Source organism: Penicillium nucicola (genome assembly GCF_028828085.1).
Source record: "Penicillium nucicola strain IBT 29836 chromosome Unknown utg000003l, whole genome shotgun sequence".
In the NCBI taxonomy this organism is placed as follows: Eukaryota; Fungi; Ascomycota; class Eurotiomycetes; order Eurotiales; family Aspergillaceae; genus Penicillium; species Penicillium nucicola.
The window spans coordinates 471366-498567 of record NW_026643127.1 but is presented as its reverse complement, the minus strand read 5'-3'; the positions used below and the strand labels follow the sequence as shown (position 1 = coordinate 498567).

The window sequence follows — 27202 nt, the reverse complement described above, 5'->3', positions numbered from 1 at the left end:
TATATTAAGCTACATGTAGTACAGCATATCCTGTTATACAGGATCAGCTGAACATGGGTTGCAAAAGCTCAATTTTCTGTGTGAAATTAGCCGTTTTATGATAAATTCCGTGAAGATTCTGACTCTAAAACATGGTATCCATTAGATCAGCTTCGTACTTTAAACGAGTGCGAGGTACGAATACGAGAATTTCTAGCCCCCAATCTCGTAACGTCATTACTCCCCTCACGTTTTGACTCTACTCCCTACGGTGATGATTTAGCATCTTTTTATAATATTTAACCCCATCCCCTACTCTACAGCCAATATGCGTGCCAAAGGAAATATGGGAAATAAAACCGTCCAGGAGCCTCCGCATCCTATGGGCATCCGACCAGAGCACATAACCGAGTTTGAACGACTACTCTGGATACAACCAAAGTACGACGCGCATGCAATCAATGAATACTGTATTCGATATGACAGCGACGACTCAACCTTGCTTACAGCAACTGGAAAGAGATATAACGAGAAGTCTACGCGTGAATTCCGCGATTCGTCCGGTCTTCCCTTGTTCGAAATGCAAAAAGTCCGGTGGTCAGGCTTGAAACCTAGACGACCGTGGCGGATTCGATTACCAGGGAGCAAAGAGGATGATCTGGTTGATATCCGGTTTAAGGGCCTGATGAATACCACCTTTGAAGTGACCTTTCGTAATGCTGTCGCGCGCGATACCAAGAACGAGAACGATAAAACGGTTCATATTGTGGTGCACCGCGTCTCACCATTCTATCAGGTATATGAGGTGAGGGCGGATGGCATCAAAGTCATGGATATACGCGAAAGTATGGAACGGAACCGATCCGTCCCCACAATCATGTATAATTCAAGTGGGGGGATATTGCCTCCTCGATTAGTGATGGAGGTCCTGGTGGCTGCGAATTTTGATATGTCTTTGGTAAGCTTTGGTATGAATCAATTGGTCGAAGCTGTTGGCTGACCTGATGGCAGGCTTCTCTTATCGCGGTCATAGTCTGTGATATGGGGTTTAGTGCCTCTCCCCCCTCGACAAGCCGGATGCATACCACTTTGAACATTCCGTGAAACATTTGTGCACGAGAAATGTGGCATGGAATTTACGCTGAGAATTGAGTGACAATATCTTGCTTAGCAATTGTAAAATGAGCGACGTGTTTATCAACGAACAATCTAAATTGTAGTAGCTTTATCCCCAGTCTTAGCTCCACATCACTTGTACATTTACTGTGTCAAGGCGATATCAAGCAAGACGACATCAAGCAAGGCTTTAATGTTCTACCAGCAGTCTCAGGGTCATTGCACTTGAAACATGGTCAAAACACAGGTATGGAAATAGACCGGTGCCTGAGGCGTCACAGGAGCAAGTCAGCGCCAAGGCCCACAGTCCGGGATCTGCGAGCCTGGGCCAATCATTTCAGCAGATCATCATGGCTCAGAATGAATCATCAGCTTGCATATGACGAGTTAAAGAACTCTGCACGAGAAGTATAAAGGCAACTGCACTCGCAGTCATGAAGAATTATTGTGAAACAGCTTAATTTACTCGGTCATAAATGACCCACCCATTCCTCACCACAATTGGAAATCTTTCTCCTATAACGATGGACAAATATACTACGAAAGAGGATATCCTCCGATTAGGCATCCTAGACCCAGAACTTGAGGCAGTAAGCGACTCCGTATCAAATTTGTGAATGGGTCCTCATCCAAAACTAGATTCTTCCACATAGTCCACCTCCAGCAATGGACTTTTCAGGGCCTATGGACAAACTACGCCAAATAGTATCAACAATGGAGCAGACAACATACAATTCCTGTCCAAAATTTGATGCAACAGAGTCTGTGATTAACATCACGATGCGCGATGGGTACCGAAACAGCCTCCACATCACCAAGCCGGGCAACTCATCTGGAGCAAACCCAGTAGTTGTTCTAATTTTCGGAGGAGCATTTGTCATGGGTACCAACATCCAATCTGTCATCTGGGCTCGCACGATTGCAAACCTATACGGTGCTACTGTGGTACAACCATCCTATCGCCTAGCACCAGAACACAAATTTCCCACCGCCCCGAATGACATCTGGGATAGTGTACAATGGATAGCTACCAATGCATCTGCCTTCGATGCAGACCTATCCAAGGGATTTGTCATAGGTGGTGGCTCGGCAGGCGGAAATCTTTCCATCGTGACAGCTCATCGCTCAGTGAGAGAGAAGCTCTTTCCTCCAATCACCGGAATCTGGGCCAGTATTCCTGTATGCATGAGCCAAGAGACAGTGCCAGAAAAATACAAGGAAATTTGGTTGTCTCGTGAGCAGAACGCCAATGCTCCTGGAGCTCCAGGTCTTGATACAAAGTCTATCGGAGGATACGAGGCTCTCTACGGGCAGGATTTCTTGTCTGAAGACTTTTCGCCGTTTGTCTCGACAGCGCCGTTTTCTGCTATTCCACGAACGTATGTTCAGGTTGCTGGGCTGGATATCCTCCGCGACGACGGTATCGTTTATGCAAAGGCTTTGGAAGACAACGGCGTTGAGGTGAAGCTTGATGCTTACCCTGGCATGCCACATGGTCATTTCAATTTATGGCCAGAGCTGAAGCAGTCGATTAAGTCCCAAGAAGATACAATTTGGCATGCTGGATGGCTTTTGCGCCGCGAAGTGCCTAGAGAAAAAGTAGAAGAACTTGTGGCTTTGATTGTGAAATGACACACTCAACCTTTCTTGTCAAAGCTCAGTCCGAATAGTCCAATAGGAACCATTTGAAGCCTTTTTCCCCGTGATTTAGTAGTCGATCTACCGGTGACAGTGTATATTTTATGAAAATCTGGGCTAGCAAACAGAATCCGTTGACTTACACGTGTGGCAGTGCTTTTCCGGTTTGGAAACAGCCTTGCAGAACATTAAGCCCCGCAAGGACCCCTCTGGGGCCAAAAAAACATACTTGGAACAACAATGATTTCTCATCCTGAAAGTGTTCAATTCTGCATGAGAAATTCCAAAGCTTTTGAAACGCCTCCATCTAAATTCCGAACCTCTCCTCTACCATGGGTCGAGACCCATACGAACGACCTCGATCGGCCTATCCTTACGTTCCAATCAATCCCAGTCAAGACAAAAGAGTGGTCCATATTCTTCCCGGATCTGGTAATCAACAGATCCGTTGCCACATTTCGGTCCAAGCACTAAAAGATCCTCATCCGACCGACTATGAAGCCCTATCTTACGTATGGGGCACATGGACAGACCACGGCACCATTTGTCTAAATGGAGTTCCAAATTTTTCCCGTCACGCGCAATCTACATAATGCTCTTCGGAGACTCCGACTGGGAAACAGGCCCCGTCGCATGTGGATTGATCAAATCTGTATTCGCCAGCAGTGCAACTGCGGAGACGATGGACATACCTGCGAAAAGAAACAACAAATCAGGAAAATCGGCCATGTTTTCTCAAAGGCAACCCGAGTTATCATCTGGCTAGGCGAGCCCGACATACCTTGCAAGCTGGAGGAATCGAAAGACAAGATCTTCAAGGCTCTGAAATCTGCAATCTCGACCAAGTTGGTCAGTCCATGGTGGACAAGAGCTTGGGTGATTGAGGAATATGCTTTAGCCAGTGAAGATCCAGTTGTGATGTTTGGACCCTATGAGAAATCATGGGATGAGCTACTAGAGCTGATTGAGGGAAGGCGGAACACTGTCAGATACGCTATGGGCCAAATCGCAGAAATGGGTCTTTATCTTGACCATTATGAACCCTTGAGGAAGCCAAAGATTCCCCGAGAAGCGGGTTCTGTTGGTGTTATTCTTCAAGATCAAATATTGCGTAACCCCAATTTCGAGCGCAATCTGCATTTTCTCTCTGTTGTCCTCAGGGATACGCAAACGCGAAATCCCGAAGACAAAATCCTTTGCATTTTGCCTTCCTTGCCAGAAAAGGAAAGAGAGTTGACCCTGAATGGCTGTGGTGCAACGGCGTCTCAGATATTCGCGCAAGCCACTTACGCTTCCATAGCTTCAACGGGGAGTATAGGTATATTGAGCTTAGCACCACGGCTGTCTTATCGGCGGGCTCAGAAGATGGAAACACCAACTTGGGCGGTGGAATTTACATTTCCTGAAAAATATACACTTAGAAATCATCATTGGCCAGAGGGCGGATTGAGAGAGAAGTTAGAAGATCGATTCAACCACGGCTTCCAGATCATGCATCCTTTGCTTACGTATGGAATATTCGAGTTTGTAACTCGCCAAAGGAGCTGGTGTCAACGATACCCTCAAGCAGTTGCAGAGGTCTTTTTCAATCCAAATCATCCTCGAGTGCTAGCTTTAACGGGCCTTGAATTCGACTATATCCAAGATGTGATGGATATGGATAATCGTGCCACCATGCGAAATTTCAGACCGGACTTGGTATGGTTTCAAGGATTCATAAGTATGACGGCAGCAAGTTCAACGAGCAAGCCCGTTTCTGTTTTTGATTCGCTCTCTTTCGACTCCACGGATCGAGACATCATGTCCTGTATCAAACAGAAAGCTCTTTTTGATAACCCATATAATCAAATTGGTTCTGTAAAAAGGAAGAATAACTATGCCATGCGTCTCCCGCCACAACAATCCGTCCGGTTTCCTATTCTCGCGGCGCATTTCCGAGCATGGGATAAAGTGCACAAGCCCCAAAATGCGAATCGCAAGGGCTCTTTTCTTCCTTCTGCGGGGAAAGATCTTATAAAAATCTTCGTGGACGATTTCTTTGAGGATAAGAAGGGATCAAACGCAGAAGAGGATGTCTACGAGAGTCTAATGGATCCATACGATTCTGAATGGTTTGAATATTTCTGTAACGTCGGGTTCCTTTTAGCCTTCTATTTCGACTCACGAGGTTCTACTTTCTTTGTTACTGGTGCTGGGTTCCTCGGCATTGGACCGGCTGATCTTCGGCCAGATGACAAGATAGTTCTCCCCTATGGAAGTCGATATCCAATTGCGCTCAGACACTATCGAGACTCAATCTGGCATCTTGTGGGATTTATCTACGTTCACGGAATCATGGAAGAGGGACTTTGGAACTGCTTTCCCGATATTGAACTGAAACAGACCGAATTTTGGATGGAGTGAAGTTATTCTGCGATAAATTAGTATAATATTGAAAGTCAAGAGCGGTAGCCATCTTTATTTAATATTTTATTGTCATCCATTGATAGATCCGATCTCATAGACAATTGATGTAGAAGGTCCGATGGTAGTCTTGTAATACAGCCGAGTCAAGATGGCAATGCTAGGAGCGAGGCAGATGAACGAACGACTCATACCTGGGAAAATTGAGGTGGAATAACCTCAACTCCGCAATTTTTGGTGCCTATTTCAAGTGGAGTGTAGGAATAATTTATCAAGTGAATTTGAGCTAAAGAAACCCGTAATATATACATATCTCAACCAATCCACCAAAAAACCTTTACAGAACGACAATCTTTGACTCCGAAACTATGCATAACAAACAATACCAGCCTGGTTCTCACTCATTCGATGTTGATCTGGAACAAGTACCGCTGCCGAATCTGAGCAACATCATAAACAATGTACTCATTGTAATAAAGGCCCGCATCTTCGCTACTCTCCTGCTTGATCTCAACATCAGGCATGGTAACACCCTGCAAAGCAGGATTCAAGCAAGCTGCATCCTTCCACCCACCAGGAGTGACGCGACCTTTTCCAAGAGTTGCAATCTTGCCTGTCTGCTTGCATACATCACCAGCGTTGTAATCGCTACCGACGAGTTCCAACATCGGGGCGCCAACTTCGGCGTCACAGAGCAGGAGGAGGGCCATGCCGCCACTGTTGTAGTGACAACAGTAGTTGGCAGATTTGCTGGATGTGTCGGCCAGGTAAACTCCCTTTCCGAACATATAGCCGTTCACTGGGGCTTCAGGGGGTGCAATGCGGAGCCCTTGGCTCAGGATTCCACCGAAGTTTGTGCTTCGCGAGCCGTGCCAAAGGAGGCGGCGGTCACCGTTGACGATGCTTGCGTATGGTGATGTGTTGAAGCGGTCGTTTTCGCCTTGACGCTCAATGCGGAAGATGTTGATGACTTTGTACTCTAGATTGTGGGTGGACCCCCGGGAGTTTTGGAGGTAATCTTCCAGCTCTTTAAACTCGGTTGATTCGTGATCCACTGGTGATTATTAGCTTTTGCTCATATTCGTGATGTAGTTTGGCACTCACATTCAACCATTTCTTCCATTCCCAAACTCTGGAACTGGCGATCCAACTCATGGACCTCGTCAGCACCTTGATTGTCCTTCATGATCTCGTTGGTGACATCCATGTCGGTCAGTGCTTCAAGCAGTTCGACTTCTTTCTTAATCTGCTCATTGCTTGCAATGGTTGGGGGCCTGTTGCGGCCAAAGACATGCGGAATCAGCGTGTAGTAGCGGTCACTGAGGTATTCAATCGCATCCATGTATGAGAGTCCGTATGTCGCATTGGCGGTTGCTGGCGCCGCGAGCAATTCGGAGAGTTCTTTGAGAACCAAGAACCCATTAGTCATGGAACGCTTGCTCAGCTTCCCGAGAGGCATCTTCTTGGCATCATAAGACATCGCTGCCAATGCTTCGAGGACGTGGTTGTTGTTGAAGATGAACTTCATCAAGCTCTGAATAGGCTTTGAGAGAGCGCTCTCAATCTTGATCCCGTCTTCCTTCTTTATTCCGTTCTCATTTTTGACATTTTCTTCCTCTTCCTCGTCGTCTTCCTCGTAGTTGCGTTCGAGGAACGTGTATTTTCCATGCTTCGGAGTAGCGAGTCGATCCTTCCATGACAGGCCTGTCTTGCTCTTGAATTTGGCTTCAAAATGTTTGATTGCTTCTGTCAAGCTACCACTTCCAAGTCTGGCTGACTGGCCGTGCTCTCCAACTCGGCCCCAGCGTGTCCAAGTGATGAATTTCTGCTGCTTGCCGACCAAGATTTGGACACGGTAAAACTTATTTGCGTTGCTGGCTGACACAGTTTGGTTCAAGGTAGCGTCCCAAATCAAACCTGCATCATCGATATGAACGGTGGGTTCTGAGGTAAGGGTCAGTGTCTTGGTCCCATAACATGTAACCATTTCAACTTACGCTTAAAATCTCCTGAGCGATCACCGAAACCCTCATCAACTGGAACATTCAAAGTCTTTGAACTGGCCTTCTGGATGTCTTTAACCTTCTTATTAGGCTTTCCCGCCGGGTCATCTTTGACAGCACGCTTTTTGGTTGCAGGCTTCTTATCAGTGCCATTTCCATCCGTCGTGGCGTCTGGCTGAGGCGTAAGCTGTGCCTGTCCAAGAAGATATTGCTTTTCCGGCAGTGGCTTCTTGGCCTCAGTCGATTCCGTGAGCCATGCAAGAGAAACAATTTGACATTTTGCGATTGCGCTTGCTTGTGTGTCTGGCTCGACAATTAGACAAATGGCGATAGTGTCAATTCAACATACTTACACTTTGCTGTCTTCTTTTCCACGTCTTTCTCTGTAGTAATGAGATGCGTGATATCATCCGTCACTGCCGTGCTGAATGTAGCGCCATTATCCTCAATCATTGATTTCAGGTCCGCTTTACCAGAATAAGCTGTCAGCAAGATATCTTTAAATGGGGTGGGTCATCAAACAGCAGGTCTTACATTGTTTGAGCTTTGGAAACGTCCCACTCACGGCAATGACCAATTTTTTAAAAGATCTTGCAGGCATTGTGCAGTGTGATAAGTGGCAATTGAGTAGCGGACAGTAAACAAGTTGTGATGAAAAGGGGTCGGGGGCCGAATACGAGGTGGGGGCTGAGAAGAAAGAGGGGGAGATGGAAGAGATGTATAGAGTCGTGCTTAAGGGATGAATCTGAAGAAACTGAGATGACAGAAGAGAAGCAGTCACCTTTTAAACTACCTGGGCAGCGTTGTGACCATATCAAGCCTAAGAAACCAGGCACCAATGAGGCTGCTGCCTTGCGCTAGCCAGGCAGCAGGGCCCAAGTGGAGACTTTGTGCCTGGAAGCCTTGGGGTTGAGCTCTATTTAGACTAACTTGTTTTATCGGCTTTGTTTTCAAGAAGGGTGTGCAATTAAGCTAATATACGGAGAACCGCAGATTATGTTTCGGGTCTGCACAAATAGTGGTCCTACTGTAGATACTAGAAAATGGGTTCCAATGTGGCATCGAGGCTTGTCACATCAACCTGCTAGATCCCATTATGAAAACAATTCCAATAATAAAATCGGATCATTTTACGTCCAGGTGCCGAATATTCTCCCAAGACGCAAAGACAGGACGGAAATGGTTGGATTGGGACATTATAGTCGGACTTTCCATTTTAGGAAAGTCGCCGCTCCGGTGGCGGGGAACCCTTCAACTGGAAAAGGACCGCACGCTCAACCTCCCCCGGGGCCATGCTTCTGATAAGAGAATGGAGCTCAAATTTATAGTGAGTCATGGGGGAGATAATATCAAAAGAGGGCAAGCAAGACGAGCGTGTCAATCTTGTCGTCAGAAAAAGGTGAGCTGCAGATATATATATCGGCGCAGAACAAATGTCCTGACATGACCGAGAAACGCTGCTATCACAACCAAGAACCGACGGAGCCAGAGCCCTCCCAAAGCTTGATTCAGATTCCAAGTCTTATTTCCACTTCATCTGGCATATCGGGGTTCTCGAAAAGAGGCTCAGTGGCTCGAGATAGATCCGCATCTCCAGCCAGTGGACAACGAAGGGACCATGCACTTCAAAAATCCCGAAATCATGAAACCGATAGCTCTTCCATCACTGAGGCAGGTCAGAATGCAGACTATGGATCCGAATCGCGCCAATTTGCATGCGACTCAAATCCAATGGCGACGTTTATGGAAAATGACGGATCACGGTTACAGAATGGCCAGAGCCAAAAAGGCGATGTAGGAGCATGGTTGAGCCCAGGAGAAAACTACCTTGACTTAGCAGAAGCGCCTAACCCAAGGCTACTATCACGGGCACTATATCCGCAATCAACGAGTGTCGACATCCCTCTGCTGCCACCAAAACAGAGCCAAGAAGCTTTGGTAGACGTCTATTTCCGCCGAATACACCCCATACTGCCTCTTCTAGACGAACAGACGGTGCGAGTCAATTTCAAGGAGGGCTGCTTGCATGCTCAACTTCTCCAAACCATATGCCTTGTCGCAGCTAAAGACAGGACAACAGCTTCTGTTTTATGCCTCGGCCAAAGTTCAAAAGTGCTCCAATTGGAGAGGTTCAGCAGTATACTCTACTCTGATATCATGCAAAACATGCCAAGGACACCCAGAGAGAAGATAATCTACATCCAAATCTTGGCCCTTTTGTCGCTCCACGAATGGGGCCCTACTGGATCCGAGGATCGCTCTTTGAATTTGGCTCAGGCCATCCATCATGCGCATACCATCGGGCTACACTTGATGCGAATAGACCAACAGCCTATTGCTTCACTTAAAGCACTTTTTTGGTGTTTGTGGAGTCTAGATAAATGGAACGCTGCTATGAGTGGAAGACCGATCATGATTCACGACCGCGACATGAACCAGGGGGTGGATGACGTTATATCATCGTTCCCAGCCTCATTCCGACTCTGGCTTGACATCGCGGAGAAGCTAGGCAGGGTGATTCTGTTTTATCGGCCGATCGTCAATGGCGCCGATCACGAGGAGCTTGATCTTCCCTCCTTTGAGGAAATTGTTGAGGACTGCGGTGCGTGGGATATTCCATCGGAGCTGCTTGGTATGTTAGTGTTACTGTAACTTGATTGGGTGTACGCTAATGCAGATATCAGAGTCGAGCGAGCTCCTTTATCACGCGGTCATTATTCTCTCGACACATTCCAATGGCCTTCAAGGGCGGTCACGGCCAAGAGCTTCAAGTATTCGACAAACTCATTCAATCTTCTCCATCGCGTCTCTGATCCACAAGCGGGACTTCAAATGTTTACCGCCGTTGCCAATGCTCGGTTACACTATATCCCTCGCTTTCTCGGTTACTTACAAACAACTAAGAGAAAGCCAATTGGCCAGCACCCGCCAGACAGCTATTAAGCAAATGCGCGAATTTCATCAATGTCTGATTCAGTCATTTTCTATATGGTGGTCTACTGCTGTAATGGCTAGACTAGGAACTCATGTGCTGGACAGAATCCAGGCCTCCATAGAGCTTCAAGGTTCCACAGCGCCGGTGAATGATGCTCTTCGACCGAACTCTAGACAGAAAGCGGGAGATCAGCGCTCACAAAATCTTGGAGAAACTGAAATTCTGGGGTCACACCCCAGCGTCGACTGTATGCAAGGGTTAGGACGGACAGAGACTGGGATAGAGAGGGTAGGGCCTCTTTATATTCAACCCCGATCAGATGACCTTTCCGATTTGGACATCTCAGTCGCAAATCCATTTTTAGGAGCTTCTGGCATCGAAGATTTCGACATTTTCTTCAATAATTTCCCTGATGTCAACTTTCCCAGCGGCAATGACCAACTGCTACTGGATATGGATATGGATATGTCGGGGTTCGAATTTGAGTAACCAAGGGATGTACATATATAGAAAGATACCACCAGAGCAAGGATTTTAACATTGAAATCATCGTATCCCATATTTTTGACCCTATGATTTCATACGTGGCCAAACAGAGCCAAGATAAAAACTCCGTTGGTTGGAATCCAAGCTCCGACCCAATTTGGGAAAGCCCGCATTCTTCGCCGACGCGAGTACGGCGTAGATAAAGTGCAATGATTCCCCCGAAATTGAATCTATTGGAGTATCACGGAATTATGATTTCAAGGTTCAACTCGTTAAGCTTGAAAAGCTCCTCGGTCCGCAACATGTTCGGCAAGGACATCGTTGGCTCTGAGTTGAAGTATGGGGTTCTGCATTACATCATTTGGCACCATTCGGGTACGGTTCTGACTTCTTTACTCTAGGCTTGATCAATCATGCGTGTTCGTGCAAGAAGAGCGGCATGTCGAGTTATCACCTGCGATTACGGGGAGATTCAAGCTCTCGCTCGCCCAGCCCGCCGCTTTCAAAAGCATCCAGGTGAGACTTAGAGGAATGCTGTCAATGTAAGAAACCCGCACCAACATCGAAGAATGATATCCAGTCTAAACGTTCGTGTTAATAGTCCCATCGAAGGATTCCTCGGCTACGACATTCGCGAGCAGCTTACGTTCGACCGTGAGCAAACACTGGCATCTACAAAAGCCCTCAGTGCATTCCAGATGCCAGCCGGAGACCACGAGTTTCTCTTCAGCATTCCGCTTCCATCTAAAATGTTCTCAACGGTGACAAGTTCAAACTACGAATATCACAAATACAAAGTTGAAGTCGTCATTGAGCGACGTCTCAAAAGTGACTATGTGGTCTCACAACCGATACACATCTACCAGCTTTGCGGACTAGAGCAGAGTTCTCTCAGACCGTTCAGTCCATTGGTTTGTTACTATATTTCAATCAAGATGGGGTATCATGGCTAATATTTTGTCGTGTGCAGACTCTTGAAGGTCAATCCGATCAGGATATTCAATACTGTATTTCTCTTGCGGATCGCAATATTCCTTTTGGTTGCACGTTCCCTGTGGAATGTTGGTTTGCTCCTCTTTCCAAGGATACCAAACTCAATGCAGTCACAGTCGAAGTGCAGGAGCAGCAAACTGTGCGTTTGGACGCGACAGCTGCCGAGTCGGTGCGACAAAATATACACTTTGTTACTTGCGCGCACAACCAGAGTGTCTTCTCAAAGAAGATAGACTTTGCCAATGGAAGCGAACCGATGGGAGCTGATTCGATGGAGACGGAATGGCGTATCAACACATCTGTGTGTTTGCCACGTACTTTGGGTGGTTGTTCGCAGAGTATCTCTACAAAACACATCAAGATCAAACATTTCCTGGTCATCAAGGCCGAGTTTTGTAATGAAGATGGCCAGATGACTGCAGAGGTATGTATATTTCAATTTCTGGACATAGGTGCTGCGACTAACTATAGCCTAGATTTCGGAACGCATTCCCCTTGAGATCTATATGACACCCTGTGTCATTGGTGAGAATGGGTTCATCCATGGACGGGATGTCCAACAACTGCAGGGGAACGATCATCCTCCACCGGCCTATAATGACCACTTGTCCGACCTCATAATTTTAACTGCTGCTGATGTTGACCTTTGTGGGAGTACAATTGTCACGGAGATGAACCTTGAGCGCAGTTCAAGCCAAAGTTCTTCTAGCAGTTCCTCCTCTGATCCTGCACCTTTGTATGTATAACGATCAATCCGGTTTACGATGTTGATGTGGTTCGATCATTACGCTTAATTCTAAGTATTTATTCATTCTGCTCTTCCACTCTCGGCTTGTCTCATTCTGCATATACCCTCAAGTCACTATCCACACATATACCTAAAGTGATGAAGGTGTGCCACTTCACATGTAATGTACTAGAATCTATAAATCAATCCCTGTTCAGCGCCAACCTGGCCCTAGCATAATCTTTCCCAACCCTCCTCAATGCCATCACCCGACAAACCCATATACCCCATACAATCTCCATCCCAGACACACTCGAGGCCCGCCCAGACAACCACTCCTCCCAACTTGCATCCCGGACAGCAAAGTAAGCCCCAGGCCCCATCCATTCAACAACAATATCTTAAACCCCAGAAGTATTGAACAGAACCCCGTTAAGCCCCACAAAAGTAGCCTCCCCAGCCGCCATCTCAGCAGAAAAAGCCCTCTGCTTCTGCTTCTGCTCAATCCCAACGTGAATACCAACAAGATCCAAATCTCTCAGCTCGACACGACCTCCAATCAACCGAATCAAATCATCAAGCGCATCCCTCTAGTGCCAAATTCAACAACAACAAGCTTCTCAGGCTCCCGCTCACCGAGCCAATCCTCAGTATTCACAGACCCAACATCCTCATACCTAACAGCCTTGAATGGAACCCGAGTGGCCAGGTTCCGATCGGCTTCTAGGATACGTGACACACTCGATGTGACGTGCAATAAATCAAGGGACATTGAACGCTCTGGATTACGTGCTAGGTAGTACGAGAATCCACGGGCTGTTTTGGTCGACGCGGGCTAGGTTGATCACTACTGTTGCAGAGGTCGCCGTCCGACTGAGACCAGGGGAGCTTGGATGACGATCTTCGTGGATGAATGGAGGGTTGTTACTCTAGGTTGGAGGAGATGACATGTTCACTTAGGATGTAGCCTGCTATATCGCTGATGAAGAGGGCTGTCCAGGCCTTGCGGTCGAGTTCTTGTTGGGCGGACGGAGATGGAGTCGTGGTTGTCAGGTCGCTGGTTGGATTTAGTGTCTGTGTTACTGTGTACCGGTTGTACAAGGGCATCAAATATCCTTTGGCAATGTCTGCTGGTCTCAATCCGGTGGCCTATTGGCTCGCCGGGTTTCAGTTTGAGATCTGTTGGTGTGCTCGTTGTTGGTCAGTGCCCGTTGAGGACGGTTCCTTTCGGTATTTCTGGGATGTTGGTCTCTTACAACGATGCGTAGCCTCCAGCAGGGACTGAATTATTGCCCATGCTGATGGGTGATTGTCTGGGACAGGATAGCTGTTAGACACGGGGTACTCGTCCCACCTAGAGGGATATGAATGAGCTTATGTGTGTATCAGTGGTTGGCACTGAGAATGTCGCTAACCAGTAGAAATATGGAAAAGCATCCATTCGAGCATAAATCAAGTGGTTGGAGGTCAGATTAATGAGCAGTGAGCGAAGCCGGATGGAAGACTCGGGTAATTCTCGAGGGATGGATTGGATATCAAAGCTAGCATGATTGCTGTTAACCTACTGGAAACCACATGAACAAAGTTTCGCTACAGGCTGTTTCGATAAGGTATTGCGAGAAATGAAGTCAGCTTCTCGACATGGATACTAAGGTTATCTGTAGCTTCCTGAGTCGATTCTCGGAGTCCCGCGAAACCCCCACCTGGCCTTGGGAAACAAATATGGTGCATAGTATACATATGAAGCCAGGTTGGGTACTGAGATATCCCAAAGCAGTTCAAACCGCAGAAGTGCAGGCATCAACTCACGCTTTACCTTACAACCCTGGATGACTAAGATCTAGTTGATGTCGATGATGTCATTGTTGACATTGGAAGGTGGAAGCCTGTTTCCCCAGGCATCACTATCGTCAGAATCAACATGATTAAAGAACGCAACTGTTACATTAACGAAAGGACCGCAAGGCTTCGAATTAACTGACAGAAGAAACAAGCCCCATGTGACTTGATTTAATTTATATTTCATATGCCACATAATTAACGATACTTTGACACTAACCAACATCACCAAAATATTCCAGATCCGACCTAGTCACTACTATAAAATAAAACAAACATCCTAACACAAGTAGACCCATCACACAAGCACACGAGATAGCATCCCAACCTTACTGTGGAGCTCCCCCGAACTCTTATCACATTCCAGAGGCAGGACATACTTCGGGTGGCGCAATCCGCAAAGCCATCAGATAAGGATGCAGCTAGGACCATCCACTCATGCTCGAGAGATGCCGGGCGGAAAGAGCCTTACTGTAATCTCGCATGAACCCCCCTGCCAGCGATCGATTAGCGCGGTCGACATGCAGCCTGATTGCGGTGCAGACAATGGGATTGTGGCTTTCCAAGGTTGGTGGACGTGAATGACTAAAACGGTGTAACTAACTTTACTTAACTTATAACATGGAAGTTACAGCAGGCTAAGGAAGTAAAAGTGAGTGGAGATCTCCGGTCTACTATACAGTCTCCACGCGAGGATTGACACGGTATGAGTGGTCCTTGGAACGAAGTACTCGATTGATATTTGATATTAACTTATACTTCATACACTCGGAGCAGAAAGGAAAGGAATGTGACGAGAATACTGTATGTATGCCGGGATGCAGAAAGGAAAGGATTATAAAGAACAGAGAGAAACGATGACACGGTTTTATGTGGGCGTCTGGAAAGTGAAGCGCGCCAGGAAAATCATCAGAAGATGCGAGCAAAAAGCCTAAAAGGAACCGCCCAAACCAATTTGATATTTGGGTTCAATATGCAAAGTAAAGTGGAGGAAGTGTGCAGGAGCTGGAAAGGAGAGTGGTATCGACAGGGGTGAGTGTGGAATGCTGTGTTGGGAGAAGATCGGGTTGAGATTTGGTTGAGATTGGATCGCTGGAAATGATTGTTCACGTTGGTGTGAAGGTATGCAGGGTGTGAGGCCGGGTGAGGGTGTTGATTAAGGGTTTTATTATTGTCGGAGAGGGCGGTTGGGTGAGATATATGGAAGGACGGGGCTTGGCTTGAGAGACGTAAAAGTGGTACCGGAAATGGCTGCATTGTATGCAAGTAGGTTGGTTGTGTGGATATAAAGATGAGACGATGGGTGGAACAAGGTCGGAATGGAGTGTCGTGGAAGAACTCAGAAAATGACAAAACGCTTCGGTTTCGGTTTCTCGGTTTCTAAAAAGGTATCAGAATGAAGTCAACCAGGTAGTAGGAATCATCAGAACTTACCTGGACTATTGGTCCCAACCTGAACAGGAGTAGAAGCCTTCGGCTCAGACTTCCTCAATCTGCCACCAGCTCCTGAACCCTTGGCTCGAACTCCATCGGCCGCAGCGCTAATCGTAGCAATACGATGCCGAGCCCGTTCATCGCCCTGCTCAGCAGCCTTGACATACCAAACATTCGACTCGAGCGGATCCCGTCGACATCCAATACCCATCTCAGTGAAATAGCCCACCGCATACTGAGCCTTCGCCAGACCCAAATGCGCAGCCCGCACAGCCCACTCATACGCCTCCTCCTCATCCTTCTCGAGAACCGGCTCCGCGCCAACAAGGTACCACGCACAAAGCGCCATCATAGCAAGCGGATGTCCCTGCTGCGCCGCAGTCGTATAGAAATGAATACTCAGCGCCGGGTCCCGCGGACAACTCAGCTTGCCATGTTCGTACGCATCACCCAGCCTGTAGCACGCCTCGACGTGGCCCAGCTCGGCGGACTTGGTGAACAATTGCGCAGCATAGGTCGCGTCCGGGAAGACGTCGTCACCGAAGCCCGTTTCGTGGAGCACCCCGAGCTCATACGGCCCGGAGTTGTACTGTGCGTCTGCGGACTCGGTCGCGCGCTTGAGCCATTTGATGCCCTCGCGGTAGCGTTTGCCGAGACCCATGTCGCCGGCTAGACAGGCCTTGGCCATGCGCATCATGGCGCCTGGGTGGTTCTTGGACGCGGCTTGGCGGTAGAATTGCACGGCGCGGCCTCCATCGGGGCGGGTGCCCCAGCCGAATTCGTAGCAGAGGGCAGTGCGGTAGCAGGCTTCGACGTGGCCGTGTTTGCTGGCCGCTACGAAGAGTGGGAAGGAGCGGTCGTGGTCTTCTTTTCCTTTGTTGAAGAGGCCTGACGCGTATCCGTCACCGAGGTAGTATTGCGCAAAGGGGTAGCTTCGGTCTGCAAGGCGTTGGAGGATGGATTTTGATTCGCGGAGAAGGCGGGCGCGGGTGATGGGGCTTTTGTCTTCCAGGTCAATGGCTGGCATTTCGCGCATGGAATTGAGCATGAAGACCGCAAATTCGTACAGGACAGAGGGCTCGTCGGTCTTTTTGACGTTTGCCAGGTACATTTCAAAGGTCTCTTTGTGGCTGAGAAGAGAGGCATTGTTGCCGACTGAGGCCTGCAGGCGGGAATTGCCGAATTGAACGGCGGTTGGTCCTGGCTGCGGGTACGATGTGTTGAGTAGATCGACGACGGACAGAGGCCGGGTATCAGGCGATGCAGTGGAGTTTCGTGACACTGAGTGACCATGGAGGTACGGCGATGCGGAGAGATTGCGGCGGTGGCCTCCGACATCTGAGGTGGACGAGTAGGCCGAGAGAGGGCGTGTAATCTGCGGCCGCCGCACTGCTAGCTTGTCTGTCGAGCCTGACGAGTGCTCTGCGGCATCCGCCACGGGCTTGCGTGCCGGTTTCGCAGGCGCTTGCTGGTGGTGATAGGCCAGTGGCTCGTAGCTGTCCGACACCTGGGCCACGCTGTCCAAACTGCCCCGGGAGGAACTATTATAGCTCAACCCCTCGCGTTCCAACGACGAGCCACTCTTTTTCGGGTTCCCGTGTCCTCCATCTTCCTTGGGCTCGACCACTGACCACGAGCCGCTGCTGGCGGGGGTGTGTCCATACGGATGCGGATGTTTGTAATGCGGGGCCTGGGTCGAGTCCCTCCGTGGGGGATAGGAAGGGTTCCAACTCTGGCGTGGTTGCTGCACTGAATCTTCGAGTGTCATGTCGGTGAACTCGGAGAGCTCCAATTGGGGTGTGATGGGCCCATTGTATGGTGGTTCGATCTGGGCGCTCGACGGCTCGGGGATGACTGTGCCATGGTCGATCCTGACTGGGGAGCGTGGCGAGTTTTGAATCACCGGTGATGTGTCCGACTGCGTGTGGGCCACTGGTTTGCGACTAAGGTTCAAGGTCGGGCGATTTGGGATAGATCGCGGAGTAGATTGAGCAAAAGGAGGCGTTGATCGGAGATAGGCTGCCGGCGGACTGGGCAGGGGTTGGGCATACTCGCCATGCACCGGACTGGCCATTTCTGAGAGCCTCGAGAGCAGTGCAAGTTCACAGAAAGATGAGGGGAACGCGGTGGAGAAAGGACCCGTTAAAAGAGTGGACCGCGAGATCTGCTCCCATTCACAGATTCTATAAGGGAAAGCGGTTCAGAGCAGTGATGCCGTCGTTCAGCAGCTCAGCAGTGCAGTGCAGCAGTTCAGTTCAGAAATTCCCGAAATTCAGACTGGGAGGGGCGACAAAGAAGATATTCCGCTAATTCCCCCACTTCGCTAGAAATCCCCTTATGAACTATGGGACCTTGTGTGCCCTTGCGATGCTTTTAGGCGCCACGATTTCCCCGTATTCCACTTCACCGACTCGTACATATGTAATGTGTAATATGTGTAATATGTAATATGCGTAATATGTAAGTTATATGTAAGTTTACCATTTGACCATTGACCATCCTCATCCGAGACATGCTAAGAATATCTGCTGACCACATAAGACCACTTGGCATGTCAACGTGGGAGAATGATGGTCTCCGATGTTTCCGGAGTGCGTGGCAAATATTCCCTCCTCGACACTAGTTCTAGGCATGATTCATGGTAACCGAAGTACGAAGTAGGCGTGGAAGAGCCTACTCTAGGTACTGTACGCTCTGATCTCCATTCCCCCCAAATCCTCCGAGACAGAGAGGCGTCAGCCATAGCCGAAATGCCATTCTCTCCATTATCCCTGACTTGATAGAAAATAGTTTCGATTGAGTTCACCGTACCTTGTTTTTTTTGTCCTGTAGGTTTCGCACGGCCCGTTCAAACCATGGCGTCGATAGGTTATATCCTCCTTGCTCTCCTCCTGCATATATAGCTTGGAGGGATGCCATGTCGGGTCCGGTATAGGATGCGAATTGTCATCGGGAATGACGACATTTGCTGTGCCTCTGCGCATCCTCTTCACCTTCGGTTCTCTGTCTGGTTCTTCCAAGGTGAAACGTGGAAGGCGTGGAGAGACCGAGACCGAAAGTGTCGCCGCATTCCTGTCAGATCCGAGGCCACGTCGAGTTCTCAACAAGAAATCCAAGGGGTGAAAATGAAGCAACCCATTGGGCTTGCGGGACGTGATACGTTCTTTTTTCTCTTGTCGGTGTATGCTAGCGTCTAAGAAATCCCAACGGACATGAACAAAAAAAGAAAATAGCCGTGCTTAATATCTGGGGATATTCGATATGGCGCAGAGGAGGCTGTCGGGGAATGGAGTCGGCTGCAATGATCGACAACTGGCGGTTGATCATAGTCCCCGTCATCCTCATACTGGAAGGATTGAAATCTCAGACTCACTGGGAGCGACCAGGAATCTGGTGACACCATCGGGGTCAGATTGTGTTCAGATTGTGTTTGAGAAGAGATGGTGTGCATTTGTCTCGACTGGGCACCGGTCTAGAGCCGACGATTCGTATTGAGGCTCACTATGCATTCTACAGGACAGTCCAGAACTTCTGATGCTATGAATCACATTCAGTTCTCTAAGAGCTTAATTGCGCGTGGCAATTAGGGCGTGGCAACCAGGCAGCCCCGTGATGCGCAGAAAAGCCCTCGGCTTCTCTTCCCCTCTGTTACAGTTGACTCGCCTGGGATTGGGTCGCTTCGCCAATAAAAGACCCTTGGGATGGGCCGACCCCAGGGCAAAGTGGTCTGATTGGTGGGTGAGGGGCTTAGGGGGATGTTTAGGGTGGATTAGCCCCGGGGTATTGCCCCTAGCGACCGAAATAGAGGACAATAATAAGTTGCGAGAAGGCTTAGGGGCCATATGCAAAGCGGCCAAACCTGGTCCCGAGTTCAGTCTCAGACAGACCTGAGACCTCAGACCTCAGACCTCAAACTTCATCCTTTTTCCCCTTCGTGGTGCATCTTCGGTTGTGTCTGAATTTCCTCTTTCTTATTTGCTGTAGCCCGTGGAGTGGGACACTGTTGTTCTCCACCTTGCACAGGCCGACCGTATCTCCGACAGAGCTCTCCAGATCTCGATCTCTGCTCTCGGGGCATTCGAGGTGTCGGATTCTGTGTGCATTTACTGAGGTCGCTGGCAAGCATCAAGTGAGCGCAAGGACATGTTTTAGTTGCGAAACCACTGCACACTCTGAATCATCTTTGCCATTCGTTCGGGTCTGGATGACCGACAATTGATCATAGTGAGTGGGATAAACAATCCGAAATGTACAGCCTAGAGCTTCAGGGGCGCTAACAGGGGCCATACAGTCAAACCATGTCTTTGCCGCAGAGGCCAGGCAAGGCCTCCCCTCGGCGGGAGGAGGCCCGGGCATTTCGCGAACCCTCGCGACGTCGACGTCGAGATGGGGATTCGGGCACGTATAGCGACGATCCCAACGCCTCTCCCTCACACCGACGCCATCGCCGACACTCGAGTCACCGACGGGGAGCAGAAACCGACGAAGAGCGCATGGAGCGGGGTGGGGATGTGCGACGCAAAAAGAGTATGGTCAAGCCAGAGCGCCGGAAAGCAGACCCCGATCATCCCAATTACCATTATCGCCAGCGATCACACCACATGACGACTTTCCCGTCGGCGACAGGAAATGACCCCTTATTAGACCACCAAGAGGGCGAGGCCGAGACGAACAGTTCGCGCAGCGTCGATGTGAAGAAGGAGGGATTGTACGGTGCCAGTGGGAATGTCAACAAACCCATGGAACGGGCTCCCAGCAGACATCGGTCGAAGAAAAAGAAGCGATCGAGGCGGTCATCCAAGGGCGCCGTGGAGGAGAGGAAGCGTTTGAAGGAGATTGAACAGAGCGGGCCCCCTGAGTTGTGGCCGACATATTGCGCAGTGCTGACGTTCTTCATTCCGGACTTCGTTCTGAAGTGCTTTGGTATGCCCCAGAAGGAGCAACGGACGGCTTGGCGAGAGAAGATCGGCCTGATCAGCATCATTCTAATGATCGCGGCATTTGTCGGTTTCCTGACCTTCGGCTTTACGGCTACTGTGTGTGGCTCGCCAGCGGTACGACTGAAAGTCAATGAGGTGAATTCCAACTACATGATTTTCCATGGCAAGGCCTATGACTTGACTGGATCAAAGCATGGCGCTGCTGAAGGTATCCCCGCTGATACGAATGTGCTCTACGACTTACCCCACAAGTATGGCGGGCAGGATGGCAGCTTCTTCTTCCAGCAGGTCAATGGTGCTTGCAAAGGCTTGATTACGGCCCAACCAGATGGTGGTGTTCCCACAAACTCTGACGGAGACCTTGGGTGGTATTTCCCCTGCGCACCGTTCAATCAAGATGGGTCGTCTTCACCAAATCTGACGATCGACTACTACCTGGGCTGGGCTTGTCACACCAGCAAGTCCGCTCGTGAACCATTTTACACCCTGTCAAGTGACGGAGACGTCTACTACACTTGGGAAGACACTAAGAACAAGAGCCGAAACCTTGCGATCTATTCTGGCAATGTTCTCGATCTCGATCTTCTGGCTTGGTTTAACGAAAGTCAGGTATCATATCCCAAACAATTTGACGAGCTTCGCACGAATTCTGCGGTTCGGGGTGTCGACCTGACTTACTACTTGCAAAGCGGAGAGGAGAAGAAGATTGGCAAGTGCTTGGCACAGATTATCAAAGTGGGCAGCATTGACACTGATACTGTCGGTTGTATCGCGTCCAAGGTCGTACTCTATGTGTCTTTGATCTTTATTCTGTCTATTGTCGTCGTCAAGTTCGCCTTTGCCCTGCTCTTCGAGTGGTTCCTGGCACCCAGATTTGCCGCCCAGAGCACGAGTATGAGCTCAGATGCCAGAACTCGTAACCAGCAGATCGAAGATTGGTCCAACGACATCTATCGACCAGCTCCCCGAATCGCTGATCCCATTGTCCCCGATCGAGCCAGCAAACGCGCCACTTTCTTGCCTACCACTTCCCGCTTCTCAAGTCCTTACAACGTGAGCAGCAGCGGTGGTAGCAAACAGAGACCGCACTACGTCACAATGGCTAGTCAGAATTCGACCTCCCGTCTCATGCCTAGTTCCAACCCTGGCACTATGTACAAGTTGAGTCACAACGGAAGTGGTTCCTTGAGCGCTGATAACTCGCGGAACAATGCTGCTGCGAGCCGGACCAGCTTGGTTCCTCCTGGTCAGCAGGACCCTGGTTACTCTACGTTGATGACTGATTATGAGGGTCCTGGTCCTGCGGGTTTCATTCATGAAGCTGTCGTTCCCCAGCCGCCGGCTGAATGGCAACCATTTGGTTATCCATTGGCACACAGTTTGTGTCTGGTTACCTGCTATTCAGAAGGCCAAGAAGGTATTCGATCAACACTGGACTCTATTGCTATGACCGACTACCCGAACAGCCACAAGACAATTCTTGTCATCTGTGACGGTATCATTAAGGGTAAAGGAGAAGAGTTTTCAACACCGGACATTGTGCTTGGCATGCTGAAAGACCCTGTTGTCCCCATTGACGAAGTCCAACCCTACTCTTATGTGGCTGTGGCCACCGGCTCCAAGCGACACAACATGGCCAAGGTTTACACAGGTTTCTATTCTTACGGCGACGACTCCGTCATTCCCTTGGAGAAGCAGCAGCGCGTTCCTATGATGGTTGTCGTCAAGTGCGGTACTCCCCAAGAATCGACCCAATCGAAGCCCGGTAATCGAGGCAAGCGAGACAGTCAGATTGTCCTGATGTCCTTCTTGCAGAAGGTCATGTTCGATGAGCGGATGACGGAACTTGAATTTGAAATGTTTAACGGCATGTGGAATGTGACAGGCATCCCACCAGACTTCTACGAAGTGGTTCTCATGGTTGATGCCGATACAAAGGTCTTCCCGGATAGTTTGACACACATGGTATCGGCTATGGTCAAGGACCCTGAAATTATGGGTCTCTGTGGAGAAACCAAGATCGCCAACAAGACAGACAGCTGGGTGACCATGATTCAAGTGTTCGAATACTTCATCTCTCATCACCAAGCCAAGGCCTTCGAGTCCATCTTTGGTGGTGTCACTTGTCTTCCAGGTTGTTTCACCATGTACCGCATCAAAGCACCCAAGGGTGGGCAGAACTACTGGGTGCCTATTCTGGCAAACCCAGATATTGTTGAGCACTACTCTGAGAATGTAGTCGATACCCTGCACAAGAAGAACCTGCTGCTCCTCGGTGAAGATCGTTACTTGACTACCCTCATGTTGAAGACCTTCCCCAAGCGCAAGCAGATCTTCGTCCCACAAGCCGTGTGCAAGACCGTTGTCCCTGACGCATTCATGGTCCTGCTTTCGCAGCGTCGTCGCTGGATCAACAGTACCGTGCACAACCTCTTCGAGCTTGTCCTTGTCCGCGACTTGTGTGGTACTTTCTGTTTCAGCATGCAATTTGTCATCTTCATCGAGCTTGTCGGAACCTTGGTACTGCCCGCGGCCATCTCCTTCACCATCTACGTTGTCATTTCCTCTATTGTCAGACGACCTGTCCAGGTCATTCCTCTGGTCCTGCTCGCCCTCATCCTGGGTCTGCCGGGAGTCCTGATCGTTGTCACCGCCCACCGTCTCGTCTACGTCCTGTGGATGCTGATCTACCTCCTGTCTCTCCCCATCTGGAATTTCGTTCTCCCGACCTATGCATTCTGGAAATTCGATGACTTCAGCTGGGGTGATACTCGCAAGACGGCGGGCGAAAAGGACAAGGGCCACGAGGACGGCGAGGGCGAGTTTGACAGCACGAAGATTACGATGAAGCGCTGGCGCGATTTCGAAAAAAGGTGAGTTTTTGTCCCCATCCACACCCTTTTAAATAAAGTTTAATTTACTGACATCTGCTTAGAACGCCGCCTGCGCAATACTGCATGGGCGCAATCCCACGGTCCTTCGGAGGGATACCCGTCGCACTACGAGACGTATTCACACTATTAACGAAAGCGAAGCGCAATTCATTGTTCATTATTATTATTTTACCTATTTTTATATTCTTTTCCTTCTGTGGACTTGTTTTTTTTTCTGGACTCCAGGTTGTGATTTATTGTATCATTGACATACTGGCGTTCAAATCTTCCATTTCAATCATATAATACAGTTCGGGCGGGTTTTACTTTTCAAGTACGAGATGAAGTGATAAGTTCTTCTGTCAATTTATGTACAGTAATCAAATGGTACTTTGCAGTCTGATACATATTACTCCATGAAAATCCAATATGATATGAGATTGATCTCCCCTTGCAACTTGCACCCTGTCACTTAACAACCCTGCAACCCAGCCCTGGGCTGTGTACAGTGAGATGAGACTAATGTCCGACATTCACAGCTCATTGGACCACCGGATCAGAATTTCAAAGTGCACCATACTGTTCCCTGTCCATATAAGCTCTCAGGGCTGTCTCTCTGACTTTTGACAGGCTCTTCGGCCCAAGCTGTGCCCAACAGGATCAAAGCGCAGGTCAGCAGGCTTGCTCGGGTTGGATCTGCAGTGCATGGCTCCCTGCATCATTATTTACATATGCGGTTCTGTATCAACTCTACTCTGGGGAACAAGATCTCAGGGCTGTCAGGGCTTGAAGGGGAGATGCTGACTAACCTCCCATCACTTCGACGAGTCTCACAAATATCTCCCTGGGGGCTTTCCCCCCGCGTCATCTTGCTTCCACGTTCCCACGGCCACGTTCTGATAGTCCATTTCATCCTTGCTGTTCCTACCCCCTTCTTTTACCCCATAGACAGAGGCTACCGCGCTTTGTTCGGCTCCCGCGAAAGCCCGGCGTTTCATAGACCCTCTCTCTCCCTCCCCCTGGGGGCCCCTACTTTGATTACCTGGCCGTGTTTACTGCCTCCGCCCCTCCGCCTTCGCCTCGCGGTTGACTCGGCATTTCTGTTTTGGCTGCATTCCTGTCGACGCACGCCACTTAGTGTGTGGGGACAAGTCAGCAAAAGGCAACCGACGTCAAGGCAGCGTCAAATCCCGGCTTTAACCTCTGAGCCTGTGCAACCCTTGCCCTGGCTTGTGATTGTAATCGCAACCGTCATCTCACTCTCACTGCCACTCTAAAGTTCCAATAGTTTCGGCGGGATTCCCCTTTTGGTTCATGGCGGGCGATGCTTCATTCGTGTGATTCGAATCGCCCGTCATCCCACCGTCGCGATACGACATGCCATGTGTCATGTGATATCGAGAGGTCCCGAGTCATGAATTCTTCTTCGCATTCTTCCAGAAATCGATCTTCTGCGGAAGACGATTCGACCGTGCAGTCGGATATCTTTTCCCACGTCGATCCTTCTGCGACGATGGCCTCTGATGTCGATCGCCATTTACACGATGTCGGTGTCGCCGCCCTTGCTGCGGTTTCGCAGTATCCTCGACCTGTAAACGATCACAGCGGGTCGTTCTTGGTCACCGAGGTTGTAAACGCTGTGACCGGGGCGGGTCCATCCCCTGACTATCAACTCTTCAGAGGGAACTCGCTTCTTCCCGGACATAGGAGTTTTTACCCGACACCATCTGACACCGATAGTGCTTCGGGGCCGGATTTTGTTTTTGGACGCCCCGATCGTGATGTTAATATGGACTCGGTTGTTCGGCATTTACTTGGCCGCGCTGCTGAGCATGACAATATGGCCATGATCACGCAGGAATGCGACGAGAGTGCGCGCGACAAGGATATGGTTATGAATTACGAGTCCGACGTCGAGGATAACATTTCTCCACCTTCTATCCCAGATGATGAGTTTGAGGACTTTATCCGATTTTATCCGGACGAAGAGGAATACTACCATCAACGCAGGGGTCGCCCGACCGAAGATGCCCCAATGGCGGATTTCGATCTAGATGACTTTTATCTCAATATCAACTACGATGATATCGATGTGGATCTACCCCAAACGCTTGGCATCCCTATTTCCGATCCTTCTGAGATCATGGACTTTGCTGATCAGCCGGAATTCCCTGGGCCTCACCCGGCATCTATCATCCACACTTCGACGTACGAGCGTAACCTCACTATTGATGAATTTATCCAGCGCTGGATGGTTCAAACGAACATCATCCCCCGTGGCTTCCATAGCGAAAGCAGAATACCACCCCAGCTCCGGCCCCTGTCTAAGATGATCAGTTGGAGTCCGCCACAGACGGTCGTTAGGCCACGCGAATGGAGGCGCGACTTTTACGATTTGCAGCAGATTCCATGGACTGAAACGCTCCGAGTTAAACGGTCTGATGCGCGGACGCTGCGTGATGCTTGGTATACATCATATCATAACTTGGATTATTCGCATATGAGCCACGCCAAACGTATTCCGGCACAAGAGTCATTCTTCCGCGGGACTTCCATGCACACCTCACACAAAGCCTCTATCGAACACTTCCAACTCCGCAACTTGATGTCTGCCCCGGCATCCAACACCGTCAATTTCGCCTACCAATCCAAGGTACTATCATGGACACCGACGACCGGCGACGCCCGCTGCCTAATCGATCTAAGCCAGGCGGACCCGGATTCAGGCTTTCTGGGCCCCGTCAAAATCTCAACCATGAAAACCGCCCACGGCCTCACAATCGCCGGCGGTTTCTGCGGCGAATATGCCCTCCGCAGTTCATTTGGCTCAGGCACCGGAGCAAAAGGCCTCGCAACACCCGACTTCAACGACGGCATCACAAACCACGTAGACATTATTCCCAACCGAACAGGCCCCTCTCCAGTCGGTGTCTTCGCCTCAAACGACAAACACCTCCGCATCCTCGATACCGAAACAAATGTCTTCACCTCCGACCACGAACTCTCTCAACCAATCAATTGCACCGCAACCTCCCCCGACAGCCGTCTGCGCGTTGTGATCGGCGACTCCCCAGACGCCTGGGTCATAGAATCCGACACTGGCAAACCCGTCCACCCCCTCCGCGGCCACCGCGACTTCGGCTTCGCCTGCGCGTGGTCACCAGACATGCGCCACATTGCAACCAGCAACCAGGACAAAACCCTCATAATCTGGGACGCACGCACCTGGAGACCGCTCGAAACAATCGACTCGGACGTGGCCGGGTACCGATCTCTACGCTTCTCGCCTGTCGGCGGTGGTCCCCGAATGCTGCTCTGCACGGAACCGGCAGATCGGATCTCGATCCTGGACGCTCAACTCTACCAGTCGAGACAGGTGCATGATTTCTTCGGCGAAATCGGTGGTGCGGATTTCTCGCCTGATGGCTCGGAGATTTGGGTGGCGAATACCGATCGCCATTTCGGCGGCTTTATGCAGTATGAGCGTAGGCAGTGGGGGCAGCGAGTGGGGTTGACGGATTTGCCCGGTGAGTGGGCGAGTGAGCTTGAGTTGGAGGGCGATCCGCGCTGTGTGTTGAGCAAGCGCGAGAGGTCGTTGCGGTTTTTGAGGAATTTGTCGAGCGATGAGCATGAGGCTTTGATTCTTTGATGTCTATCTTTCTCTTTTTTTTTCTGCTTTTCTGCTGTTCTCCTTTTGGGTTATTTGTTTTGTTAGGGCTGTTGTCCTCGGTTGGTCTTTTTGAGCTTTTCTGCATCTGATACCCTGGTCTCGGCGTTGGTTGTTTGTTGTTCTTGTGTTCCTATTTACTTCGAGTATGTATCTACATAGCTCTCTC

General features: G+C 49.6%; 11 protein-coding genes across 11 annotated transcripts; 7 read left to right on the top strand and 4 right to left on the bottom strand.

Annotated features, from left to right (window-relative positions):
* Nucleotides 1-307: 307 nt before the first annotated feature.
* On the top strand, nucleotides 308-1083 carry N7511_003771 (uncharacterized protein; the record flags this gene model as incomplete). The annotated part of the gene is made up of 2 exons (XM_057126196.1): nucleotides 308-937; nucleotides 991-1083. 2 exons carry the CDS (start codon nucleotides 308-310, stop codon nucleotides 1081-1083), a joined length of 723 nt encoding a protein of 240 aa, XP_056985086.1.
* A 488-nt stretch (nucleotides 1084-1571) lies between these two features.
* On the top strand, nucleotides 1572-2727 carry N7511_003770 (alpha/beta hydrolase; the record flags this gene model as incomplete). The annotated part of the gene is made up of 2 exons (XM_057126195.1): nucleotides 1572-1697; nucleotides 1735-2727. The coding sequence occupies 2 exons, from the start codon at nucleotides 1572-1574 to the stop codon at nucleotides 2725-2727; spliced, it is 1119 nt and encodes a 372-aa protein (XP_056985085.1).
* A 558-nt stretch (nucleotides 2728-3285) lies between these two features.
* N7511_003769 (uncharacterized protein) lies at nucleotides 3286-5136 on the top strand (the record flags this gene model as incomplete). Its single annotated transcript, XM_057126194.1, has 1 exon — nucleotides 3286-5136. One exon carries the CDS (start codon nucleotides 3286-3288, stop codon nucleotides 5134-5136), a length of 1851 nt encoding a protein of 616 aa, XP_056985084.1.
* Nucleotides 5137-5537: 401 nt separating this feature from the next.
* N7511_003768 (uncharacterized protein) lies at nucleotides 5538-7740 on the bottom strand (the record flags this gene model as incomplete). Its single annotated transcript, XM_057126193.1, has 5 exons — nucleotides 5538-6190; nucleotides 6241-7080; nucleotides 7134-7442; nucleotides 7493-7621; nucleotides 7674-7740. 5 exons carry the CDS (start codon nucleotides 7738-7740, stop codon nucleotides 5538-5540), a joined length of 1998 nt encoding a protein of 665 aa, XP_056985083.1.
* Nucleotides 7741-8582: 842 nt separating this feature from the next.
* N7511_003767 (fungal specific transcription factor domain-containing protein) lies at nucleotides 8583-10563 on the top strand (the record flags this gene model as incomplete). Its single annotated transcript, XM_057126192.1, has 2 exons — nucleotides 8583-9771; nucleotides 9824-10563. The coding sequence occupies 2 exons, from the start codon at nucleotides 8583-8585 to the stop codon at nucleotides 10561-10563; spliced, it is 1929 nt and encodes a 642-aa protein (XP_056985082.1).
* A 566-nt stretch (nucleotides 10564-11129) lies between these two features.
* N7511_003766 (uncharacterized protein) lies at nucleotides 11130-12299 on the top strand (the record flags this gene model as incomplete). The annotated part of the gene is made up of 3 exons (XM_057126191.1): nucleotides 11130-11471; nucleotides 11531-11977; nucleotides 12030-12299. The coding sequence occupies 3 exons, from the start codon at nucleotides 11130-11132 to the stop codon at nucleotides 12297-12299; spliced, it is 1059 nt and encodes a 352-aa protein (XP_056985081.1).
* A 382-nt stretch (nucleotides 12300-12681) lies between these two features.
* N7511_003765 (uncharacterized protein) lies at nucleotides 12682-13052 on the bottom strand (the record flags this gene model as incomplete). The annotated part of the gene is made up of 2 exons (XM_057126190.1): nucleotides 12682-12870; nucleotides 12891-13052. The coding sequence occupies 2 exons, from the start codon at nucleotides 13050-13052 to the stop codon at nucleotides 12682-12684; spliced, it is 351 nt and encodes a 116-aa protein (XP_056985080.1).
* Nucleotides 13053-13065: 13 nt separating this feature from the next.
* N7511_003764 (uncharacterized protein) lies at nucleotides 13066-13841 on the bottom strand (the record flags this gene model as incomplete). The annotated part of the gene is made up of 4 exons (XM_057126189.1): nucleotides 13066-13207; nucleotides 13237-13459; nucleotides 13537-13634; nucleotides 13696-13841. Coding segments are annotated over 4 exons (609 nt in total), but the record flags the coding sequence as incomplete, so codon positions are not given.
* A 1701-nt stretch (nucleotides 13842-15542) lies between these two features.
* Nucleotides 15543-17627, bottom strand: chs3 (putative chitin synthase activator (Chs3); the record flags this gene model as incomplete). Its single annotated transcript, XM_057126188.1, has 1 exon — nucleotides 15543-17627. The coding sequence occupies one exon, from the start codon at nucleotides 17625-17627 to the stop codon at nucleotides 15543-15545; it is 2085 nt and encodes a 694-aa protein (XP_056985078.1).
* A 2224-nt stretch (nucleotides 17628-19851) lies between these two features.
* Nucleotides 19852-23370, top strand: chsF (chitin synthase CHS3; the record flags this gene model as incomplete). Its single annotated transcript, XM_057126187.1, has 1 exon — nucleotides 19852-23370. One exon carries the CDS (start codon nucleotides 19852-19854, stop codon nucleotides 23368-23370), a length of 3519 nt encoding a protein of 1172 aa, XP_056985077.1.
* A 1410-nt stretch (nucleotides 23371-24780) lies between these two features.
* Nucleotides 24781-27015, top strand: N7511_003761 (WD40 repeat domain-containing protein; the record flags this gene model as incomplete). The annotated part of the gene is made up of 1 exon (XM_057126186.1): nucleotides 24781-27015. The coding sequence occupies one exon, from the start codon at nucleotides 24781-24783 to the stop codon at nucleotides 27013-27015; it is 2235 nt and encodes a 744-aa protein (XP_056985076.1).
* Nucleotides 27016-27202: the final 187 nt, after the last annotated feature.